We start from the raw sequence: 11,513 nt of genomic DNA, 5'->3' as shown, positions 1-11,513 counted from the left end.
TACTCTAATTTTTCTAATGTGATGTCTTCTACTCATGTAAGACTCTCAAATTAGTAGGAGATGACATATTTGCTACATTGTTTATGGGTAATTGGTATTGGTACGTTTCTCTTTAATAATTCTCAGTTTATGTTAGTGTCTATGAGATAAAGTACATGTTATAGGTCCAATGAGATTAGTCGCCTGTGTGTTTTGGTATGTCTGATGTAATGGTTGGTAGTATTTCGACTTCAATATGGTGCACTCATTTTCCTTCGTTAAGTGTAGGAGGCTTTTCAACATGCTCATGCCGTTGTCTTGTGTTTGTATGATTACTTTTATTAATATCATACAAAACTACCTCTTTCAAAAAATATATATATACTACATGAGATTGAAAATCATCCAATTAGGTCTACCTTACATCTTAAATATCTTATCAGTAAAAACCACAATTTGGTTGTTTTATCACCCTTGAACAAAAAAAATAATGTTGAATTTTCCATTTCAATTAAGAGACTTGAATGTCTAATCCTAACATATTAACTTTGTTTTAAGACCCGCTTGAAAGATGAAAAGGAATGATCCAAACTTAACTAAAATTGTTAATTCACTTAAAGTAGTTTTGAGCTAAAAGTAGTTCCAAAATTTATCGTACGTTGGAATCATTTTATTACATAAAATTTTATAACTTTAATATATTAAATTTATTATAATTTTAAAAGATAATATGTTAAATGAACTTTTTATATTAAATTACATTATATGACACTTTATTATTAATATTATTACAATTAAAACTTTTTTAACTTTTGTTTGAGTTTTGATGGCACCGTGGCCTGATTATTACAATCGACTAAAGGAGTGATTCAAATAAAGGTTTTTAAAATACGATGATCTAACTATAAACTTATTAATAATAGAGCGAAAAAAGTAATTTACCCAATAATTAACTTATTTGTAATCTTTATCTTGATATACATAGAAAGAACATAGAATTGATATATTTATATTGGCATAACATTAAAAATAGCTCATAACGTTTATCAAAATGATCATTTTAATCTCTATTCTTTTTTTTGAGTGTTTGACCCCAAAATTTCACTTTGAGATAAAAAGTTTCCTTTATAGATGAAAATCATTAGTTAACACATCGTTAGCGCTCCAAAATATGAGTTTTTTTAACTTAAAATGAAAAATTGAGGGCTAAAATGACTTAGAAAAAAGAATAAGGGTCAAAGTGATTTTTTTGCCAAATATTAGGGGTCTTTTTACCCTAAAATAAAATATTAGAGCCAAAATGCTCCAAAACATATATTACGAGGTAAAATGACATTTTAATAAATGTTGTGTGCTAATTTTTGATATTATACCATTTATATTGAGTATCCGATAAAAAAACAATATTAATTTTTCTTTTAAAAACCCTATAAAATAATATTAACGGTTAAATTGTATGCTTTTTTTTGCCATCTAGCAATTATTCAAGTAGATGGGACATTATTATTGTTTCTGTGAACATAGCTAGGGCATTTTTGTCAAACAAAATGGTCCACAGTCCACACCATTTATGATTAGATGTCATTATTGTAATTCCATTGAGACAGGTCCGAGATTTACAGCATTATTAATGTCCTAAATTAAATGATTATTATAAATGTTGGAAATAGTTAAATTAATTATGGGAATGCAGTTTTTGATAAATGTACAGTTCCCAAAGCATATGATAATACTACTTTCTCATACAAATACCCCCACCTCTTTTTATTTAATTAAAGTAGAATTTTATCAATAACCACGTGAAATGCCAAAACTACCCATAACGGTGTGATGGACTAGCATTGTTTATTGGTATTTTTGTCCTTTTCAAATGGGTGCGCCCATTGAAACCATTTAGCTGAAAAAATGGTGCTATAATATAATGTAGCAAAAACATAAGGGTAAACTACACGTTTTGTATCCCAACTATTACTTTATTCCATTTTGGTCACTCAACTATTTTTTATTTTAAAATCATATCTAATGTTATGTTTTGGTTTCATTTTGGTCACCCACCATTAAAAAATTAATGATGATGCCATATATCACCATAAGATAATGATATGTCATCATTATAAAAAATTAAAAATGTCAAGACAGATATTTAGTTAATTTTTTAACAGTAGATGATCAAAATAATACTAAAACGTAACGTTAAACATAGTTTTGAATAAAATAATTAGATAATCAAAACCAACCAAAAGCGATATTCAGAATACTAAACTTGTAGTTTTCCCAAAACATAATATAGGCAGCAAGCAAGCATATGATATGATGAATTGAAACAAGATTGCTTTATTACAAGACATAACCAGAAGCTGAGCAGCTCATTGTCTGTCGTGAGAGATCATGTGAGAGAGAAAAAAAAGAAGAAACAAAAATCAAAATACTCGAAAACACTCAACTCTCACTCTTTTCTTAAACTCAATCTATTAACACAGGCAAGGCCATGCTTTCTTTCAAACAACACTTACTTTTTGTGTCTATCATGCTTTTGTTTTCTAGCTCTTGGTTTTTGTTGCTTTTACATTGTACTTTGGTTTTGAGGCTCATCTCTGGTCTGCCTCTTCTTTAAAGAAAGGGTTTTTGGTGTTTTCATCTTTGCTTTCTGCTCAAGAGTTTAAAGGGTATTATTATTCATTGCATTTGCTTATACTGTTAGTTTGGTGTTTGGGTTTTCTTTGATTTTGCCCACTTTTTGTTGGCTTGAAATGCAAGTGAAATAAAGTTTGTCTTTTTGTTAATAATCGTTTCCCTGTCACTTTAATCATTTCTCCTGTATGTTTATGGAGATCAAGAGATTCCTTGTTGCCTTGTTTGAGATTAAACCCAGTATTTTAACCTCAAAGATCTAAGCTTTCTTGTTGAGAATGTATTTGCTTGATTATTAAGGTCTTATTTAATCCCTCATTTTTTATTTTTTGTTTATTAATCATATGCGAATCGATCGATATTGATTTCTGTTGGTTTGAATGTGTTGAATCTGTGTTTATATGACTAGCATTTGTTGCAGGAATGTAAATGAAGCAGTGGGACTAGAGATGGATTCGGATTTAGACAAGAACTGCACATTAGATCTGAGTCCCAACACTGTTCTTCCGTCTCCTCGACAATGTTTGAACATCGAAAAGCGACATCCCAAAGGAAAACCGAGTCGTGATGAGGATGTATTGAGGGTGAAGGAGGGGTTTATCGAAATCGGCTTTCGCCGTTACCGCAGTGTTTCTTGTAAAAACATTCAATGTAGATCTGTTGGGGCAGAAGGCGATGCTGAGTTGAAACGAGGTTCGATATATCAAAGCTCTGAAGAGATTAGGATAATGAAGAAAACAGGCATTGTCGAGGGGAGGAGGAAAATTGAATTTTCGCGTAGTAGTGACACCTCAAATTCGTTTAGGATTGTTGATTCTCTTTGTAACTCAGAAGAGAGGACCTCAGTGATGTTGTCTGGCTCGAACTTGAAATCAGCTTCCATTAGCAGACCTTATTTCGAGTCATGCTCATCAGATGGCTTCATTGAAATCTGTCCAAGTTCGGATAATAAATATTACGAAAAGAGAGAAAAACAGTTGGTGGGAACTTCAGGGCATGCTAAGAAGAGGAATGGAAGTTTCGGATGTGAACCGGTTGTCCGTCCTTCAGACGATGGTAATGACCTTGTTGAAAAAGACACAGTTCGGAACCTTCATAAGTCACTATCTGCTAAGATGGAAGCTTGTCATTCACCCTCTTCATCAGAAAGTGACCGGTTTTCCCGAGCCAGCTCGAAAGCCATATTAAGTCCTATTAGAAAGATGTTTGATCCGTTCATGAAATCTAAGTCTCTGCGAAGTCCTTTGGGTTATGCAGCAGAAGCTGACTTTGTCAAAACTATTGGGATGGAAAATACGAGAAGATATAGGACATTTCGGAAATCTTTGTTACATGACTTCTCAAATTCGCCTCGAAATTCCGAACCGGACACCCCTTTTATCAAGGAAGATACCATCCACACCATGGTGGCAAGCTCACCAGTTCACCTACATGGTTGTCTCAAGTTGGGAGTGAAACAAGGGGTGCCGTTTTTCGAGTTCTCAATTAATCAACCGGAAGAAATTGTTCTTCTGGCCAGACAGTGGAAGCAAGATAATGCTTTCAATTGGGTATATACCTTTCATCCCGCCAGCAATAGAAAGAAGAGCAATGCCTGTATGCGGCGGCTGCGTGATAGTAGCCGAGATTCTTCGGTTTTTGCTCAGATGCAAGTCTCCTGCTGTTTCTGCTCGGAAATTAAAGACGGAGGGGTGATCGAAAACTCCATGATTACAGAATTTGTTATGTATGATATTGCACACGCGAGACAGCGTGTTTCCTTCCAAGGATCCCCTGATGTTCGTAAAGCCCCGATCTGTTCTAGTCCAGGCTTAGATGTCGGATGTTGTGAATCTGACGATGGCTCTAATGCAGTGAGGCTCAAAGACCATTTAAATATTGCTTCAGATAACGATGAGGTCAAATCCCTAAATGGATCAACTCCATTGCTACCTGCCAATCTACATACGAACCATGAAATTGCCGCTGTAGTCATTCGAGTACCGTTTAAGAAGAGAGAGAGCTTGAAATACAGAAGAGGGGACAAAATAGGTGATAAGAGACATTTAAACCTACTGAATGTCTCTATGATTGAAGAATGCAAAAGGAACATACAAGATAGCAGGAGCCAAGAGAAGGTGAAGGTGGTTATTCCTACCGGAAACCATGGCTTTCTTAGTACCGAGACCTCAGGTCCTTCATCGCTGCTCGATAGGTGGAGGAATGGCGGAGGCTGCGATTGTGGTGGCTGGGACATGGCTTGTCCCCTTGTCGTTTTTGGCAACCCCGGCATAAATTGCTCCGAAGATCGACCACTGGTGGACAGTGAGCAGCCTTTGAAACTTTTTCTTCAGGTAAGGATTTAGTTTTTTCTTCATAATCATTTGTTTCTTGATGCTATTTCTTATTATTGTTCATCATCTAGGTTTAATTAACATCTCATATAACTATGTTTTAATTAATATGTAGGGCGCCAAAGAGAATACACCGGCACTGACCATGAGTGCCACCGAAGGAGGGTATGCGGTCGATTTTCATGCAAAGTTGTCTGTGTTACAAGCATTTTCTATTTGTGTTGCCATATTGCACGGTACCGAAACCCCAACTGCTGCTGCGGAAGCACAAACTCAACATTTTTCGAATTGTGATTCACTGCAATCACTTGACGATGAAGTGAAATTCTTAATTGAAGCAGTCACAGAGGAGAAGAAGAAGAAGAAAGTTAGCAAGAGAGCAGTAGCAATCCCACCACCCTATGTGATTAACCCCCCCTTCTCTCCGATTGCTCGTGTTTAGACGTCGGTAACCGACTCGTTGAATTGCAAATGGCCTCTCCATGTCTTTCAAAGCGACAGAAAGCGATCGAAGACGGTTATTGTTCGGGCTAAAATGGAGAGTGGCCATACAAATTCTGCCATTCCAAATGAAGGTTACTGTATAGCTGATATCTGTATCCGATGGCACAGATGCTCATCATGCTCGGTAAACCGAAAATACATGTCAGGAAATATCGTGGAAAACGGATTTACAGATTAATAATCCAAGTTGCTGCCACAAAGAAGGTTAGTCCTCAAGCACAAGAATCTCTTCATTGCACTGTTGGTTCATTCTTGCGTTCTATAGATTAGAGAAATAGAATAGGAAAACACCACACTGTTCATAGTGTAACTTTGATATCAAAGCAAAATAGTGATGTAGCTATTGAGAGTTGAGACATTTTGAAGATACAATTATTTTTAACCTTTTACGACTATGGAGCTGAGTGGCAGTAAATCATAGAAAAATTTACCTGCAAATTGTTCCCTTTTACCCATTTACTGCTGTGCTGGGGTTGGAACTTGGAACCAAACTGGTTTAAAAGGATAAAACTTTGTTGATAAAAGAATTATCTTTTAACTGTTTACCACTTCCATAATTCAGTAGTAAATGATTGTTTGTTTGGTTTGTGCTTATTTCTTTGTTTTTTAAGATTATTGCATGGCATGTCTGACAGAAAATTGTTGCATTCACAAGAATGAAAACCAACTCATTCTGCAAAACCATGTCACTGTGCCATGATTATGTAATTATTGGAGTAGAGAAATAACTACTACTATATAGTGGTAGTATGGTCGACTGAATCTGTCATTATTGAAAATAATGATATCAAACAGAATCGATAGTGATATATAACTATCTTAATTTAATATGTAAAGGTTAGTTACAGTAACAACGGATCATTATTTTTATTATTATTTTATTAAGAAAAATCAACTGTCTATTATAATACTATCTGTTACGATTACAATACTCGTAATAATTATGCTATATGGCAACCTAATTCAAGGCCAAAAGAAGATACGAAAAGGACACAATCGAAAATAATATTTTTAATTAGACAACTTAAAATATAATTTTTTTTAAGATTTTCGATTCAATCGAAAATATTATACATAAAGTAATGTTTTAGATTGTCAATCGAAAATATTATAAATAAGGTTTTCAACCAAAAAATACTAAGAAAAAATTAATATTCTATGTTTGTATCCAATCGAAAATGTTATGTTTTTTATAAATTTTCAGTTGTATCTTTCCTCAGCCTTAAATAAGACTTCCACATTTATTAAACATAATTATTATTTTTAATTTGAGGTTCTTTATTGATCATAAAACATTAAATTTATTTAATTATCGTTTAATTCACAAAAAGATAAATTATTATAAAAATCTAATTATAAATAATACAATACAAGATATCTATTTTATTAAAAAAACAAATAAGAAGATTTTTTAGAAATTCCAAACTTATTAGAAGGATACAAAATTTATTGATAGTTTTCTACAATAATTTAGTCGTCGTTAATCTTTTTTCTTCTTCATCTTTGTGATCGATGGCGGTTCTAGTTTTGGTATTAATCGCCGATTGTCGGTATTCATTATTTTTCATTTGCTTTATCACAATGTGTCTTTATTTTTTTCATGTTTTTCTATTTTTAATAATTATGTCTTTATAGTACGTCTTTTTCTGCCTTTATGGTATGTTTTCCTGTGCTTTTATGACATTTTTTATCGTTTGGCCGTTATTTTTGTTTATCATTTATTCATGGTTGAATTTGACATCGCCGCGACTGAACAAGATGACGCTTTATTTGTTATCATGTTGATCTTCCCTACTTTGGACCCTTAGATTGGATTTGGATGTGTGATTTGCATTTGTATATAGTATTTTTCACGTCTCTCAATATTGATTTGCGATTTGTTAGTGGCATATCAATGGTTTCTTCCCCTTGTGGTTCATTTAATGATGTAGTTAGATTTGTTCGTATCTGCCTTTTATCCGAGATTATTTGGCTAGTTTTTTAACCTTTTCATTGTATGATCCTTGTGATCTTAAAGTGACTAGTTTTCTCGTATTTAGAAAAATATTTGTATTATGTATTTAGTTAACGATTATGGTGGTAAAACTTCATTGTAATTTGGATATTTTATTTTTAATAAAATTAGCGGATTGAATAAAAAAACAAAACAACAATTAGAATTACCACCATAAAAATATTTGTATTATGTATTTAGTTTTAAATTATAATTGTCACACCTCAAATTAGTGCCTAAATTTTTTTAAATTTTTTAATGAGGACTAAATTGAAATTTTAATTAATTTTAGGGCCAAAGTGAAATTTTGATTAAATTCATATCCAAATTCAAAAATTATAAAAATTGGAGGACCTATAGTGTAACCATTTTCCTTTTTAGGGAATATATAACCCCAAAACTTGAAAGTTTTCTCATTTGGAAACCCTGTTCTCTTCTTCAAGCTTTCTATTTATTGATAGAAACTTCAATCGTCGTTTCGTCACCAATCGTCCGTTGCTCTGTTTTAGCCACCTCATGCACCATCGTGTTCCTTGTGTCATCCCGAGTCACCGATTTCCATCTTGTCTCTGTTGTCGCTGCGTGTGAGGGGATAAAGAAGATAAATTTTTCGACGTTTCGAAATCAAGCTCTCTGCCGTTCACCGCTGTGAACTGAGCTTGGTAAGTGTCTTAAAACCCCTTAAAATATAAGTAGGATTTTTTTCATAATTTTTCCGACCTGCATACGCCCCTACGCGTCGCTGCTGTGCGTGGGGAACTCCCACCGCCTGGTGGATTGTTTGAATTTGGGTCGACCCGACCCGCCTACCTGACCCGACCCGTGTCCGATCCGACTTGCCTTCCAGACCTGACCCGTGTCTGACCCAATCCGATCCAAATCGAACTGATCAACCGTTGGTCGTTGACTGTTTACCAGGTTTACTTTTTTGAAAACCTCAATCTTGGCATTTTTTGATGTATTGAGTCTGATTTCGTGATGCGTTATGCCAAATTCTGACATGAAAGCCTCGAATCGAGCCTGTTAATCCGAAAATGCTTAGTGTTTTTAGCATTTTTGCTTATTTATTTGCAATTTGATTATGGAATTGATTCGAGAATATATTTTTATGAAGGTACTCGTGTTTCACCCGATCGATGGTCGGTTAGATCTGGTGCTTCCCATCTGTCAGATCCGCACGATCCGCGTTTCTCAAGAATTACTCGTAGATATTTATAAATTGTTTAAATAGGGATTATTATTATTCACATTAGGATTCCAATATAGATTTTTCGATTCATAGGATCTAGCGCTGCAGCTGATCGTGATCGACAGAGTCAGTAGTAAGCTTCCTTATCAGATTACTCAGATAGGTACAAGTGTGTTTCTTGATGGTGTTACACTACTGTTTTAATATGTTCATCTAACTGTTTTAGATTTCTGATAATACTGAATATTTTTATGATGTGATACCTGATTTTTTAAATACTGTTTATCTGATATCTTATTTACTGTATATTTTTTATATGATTTTTGATTCATGTGTTTCTGTATCTGATTTCTGACTTTGGAATATTTTCATGCTTTACTAAATTAAACTATCGTTTTCACTCGAATACTTACATGTTTATTACTGTTATTAGGGGTATTATTGTAGGAAGTATCTCAGGCTGAGTCTATGACTTGTAAGTCCTTACCGTAGGCTCCTCAGCTTTGTGCTTAGGGTATGTAACTCTCATTTCCCGTATACGCTTCCGTACACGAGACACAGAGGTCACATAACATTTAAAGCATTTTCCTCTTTTGAAAACCAATAAATTTTTGTTTTTATCATAAAACATTTTAATTTAATAATAATAAAACGTTCATTAAACATTAGTATAAGTTAAAATTATTCAGAGTGTTATCATAATGCTATTGCATGCCAACTAATAATATCAAAAATAAACATAGCTGTCGTACAGTTACTGATGAGGTGACTCTTGATCAGTGATGTCAATGCAATCCTTACTCTCTTGCTAACACCTACATGTGAAATAAACACATGTTAATTATTTACTTAGTGAGGCAAGAACACTAGTGATGTGAAATCAATACATCATATATATATATATATATATATCATATCTATCAAATACGAAGTTATTTTTTCAAATCGTTATAATTTCTTTGATATGCACACTTACTGCCGATACGGTCATTTATAAACATATTATGAATTTCGTGGTTTTGCACACTTAGTGCCAATACATTCATTTATAAACACATTATGAATTTCGTGGTTTTGCACACTTAGTGTTGATACGGTCATTCATAAACATATTATGAATTTTGTGGTTTTACACACTTAGGGTCGATACGGTCGTTCATAAACATATTATGAATTCCATGGTTTTGCACACTTGTGTCGATACAGTTGTTCATAAACATATTATGAATTTCGTGGTTTTACACACTTAGTGCTGATACGGTTGTTCATAAATATATTATGAATTCTACGGTTTTGCACACTTAGTGCCGATACAGTCGTTCATAAACATATTATGAATTTTATGGTTTTGCACACTTAGTGTCGATAGTACACTTAGTACTAATATAACAATGCAACATATGTATTTAACCAAATGCAACTATAAATCTTAATGTACATAATAAATGCACTCACCTAGTATGCCTCGTTAAAATGCTTTAAGGATGTCCAACTATTCAGCAACCTTATCTTTTCCCTTTTTCTTGCTTGACTCGGGAGCTTGGTTACGATCTACACAAGCATCCAATAAGTACACATACCATGACAATGTTAGTATACTATCTAACATTTATACGTTTAATAATACTTAAAATTACTATTATATTCAATTTCTATCAAAATTCGTCCTATCTTAATTTTCCAAACTCAATAGTATCGGTACCCTACCATGGTATCGATACTTCTATACTATGGTACCGATACTCCCTTTATTATAGATACCATTTCTGCATTCTGGAATCCAATGTATCGATACCTTCCTCTTAGTATCGATACCCATAGCAATACTAATTGCATTAGTATCAATATGTTCATCGTAGTTCTTCAATTTTAAGCCTATAGTATCGGTACTGTTCTTCCAGTACCGATACCCTTGCCCATATTTTCCATTTTTCTGCTCGATTTTTACCCAAATTTAATCAAATTCCCTTACTTTTACTTCCAACAATACTATTAAACTCTTATTTACTTATCCCAACTAACTTTCCTTCATTTAACTTCTTATAACATCAAAAATACAAAGAACATCTCAAACCAAGAATCATGCTACTTTTTCATACATATTTTTAATCACCTCCAGATTTTTAAATCCTTTCATTATGGTCACCGACTCAATATTTGGGGTACTACAATTCTCCCCTTAATTAAATTCGTCATTGATTTTTAAAGAAGTACCTGATACGAAAAGGTGTGGAAATTGCTTCTTCATGTTCTCTTCTTTTTCCCATGTAGCTTCTTCTTCTTTGTGATTTTTCCAGAGTACTTTAACTAGAGGAATCTTCTTGTTACGCAATTCCTTGATTTCTCTAGCCAATATTCGCACTGGTTTTTCCTCGTAAGTTAAATCTGGTCGGATCTCTATTTCTTCAGGTGTAATGATATGGGATAGATCTGATCGATACTGTCTGAGCATCGACACGTGGAAAACATTGTGGATCTTGTCCATATCAGGAGGTAAAGCTAACTGATAAGTTATGGGTCCGAACCTTTTCAATATCTCATAAGGTCCAATAAATCTAGGACTCAGTTTTTCTTTACACCCAAACCATAATACTTTCTTCTAGGGCGATACTTTCAGAAATACTTTATCGCTCATGTGATATTCAATCTCCTTCTTTTTTAGACCATCATAAGATTTTTGTTGATCCGAGGCTATCTTCAGATTATCCTGGATAACTTTCACTTTCTTCTCCATTTCTTTCATCAAATCTGGGCCAACTAGGTCTCGATGTTTTAGCTCAAACCAATTTAATAGTGTTCAGCACTTTCTCCCATACAAAGCTTTATACGGGCCATCTTAATACTCGATTGGTAACTGTTATTATAAGAAAATTCTGCTGAAGGT

General features: G+C 33.7%; 1 protein-coding gene across 1 annotated transcript; it reads left to right on the top strand.

The window, feature by feature from the left end:
* Positions 1–3,005: 3,005 nt before the first annotated feature.
* Positions 3,006–5,867, top strand: LOC120138259. The gene is made up of 2 exons (XM_039153784.1): positions 3,006–4,943; positions 5,059–5,867. The coding sequence occupies exons 1-2, from the start codon at positions 3,012–3,014 to the stop codon at positions 5,383–5,385; spliced, it is 2,259 nt and encodes a 752-aa protein (XP_039009715.1). The 5' UTR covers positions 3,006–3,011; the 3' UTR covers positions 5,386–5,867.
* The last annotated feature ends 5,646 nt before the right edge of the window (positions 5,868–11,513 follow it).

This window comes from Hibiscus syriacus, unplaced genomic scaffold (genome assembly GCF_006381635.1).
Source record: "Hibiscus syriacus cultivar Baekdansim isolate YM2019G1 unplaced genomic scaffold, ASM638163v2 tig00002193_pilon, whole genome shotgun sequence".
Lineage (NCBI taxonomy): Eukaryota > Viridiplantae > Streptophyta > Magnoliopsida > Malvales > Malvaceae > Hibiscus > Hibiscus syriacus.
Note: the sequence above shows the minus strand (reverse complement) of the source record. Positions and strands in the feature narration are given on the sequence as shown.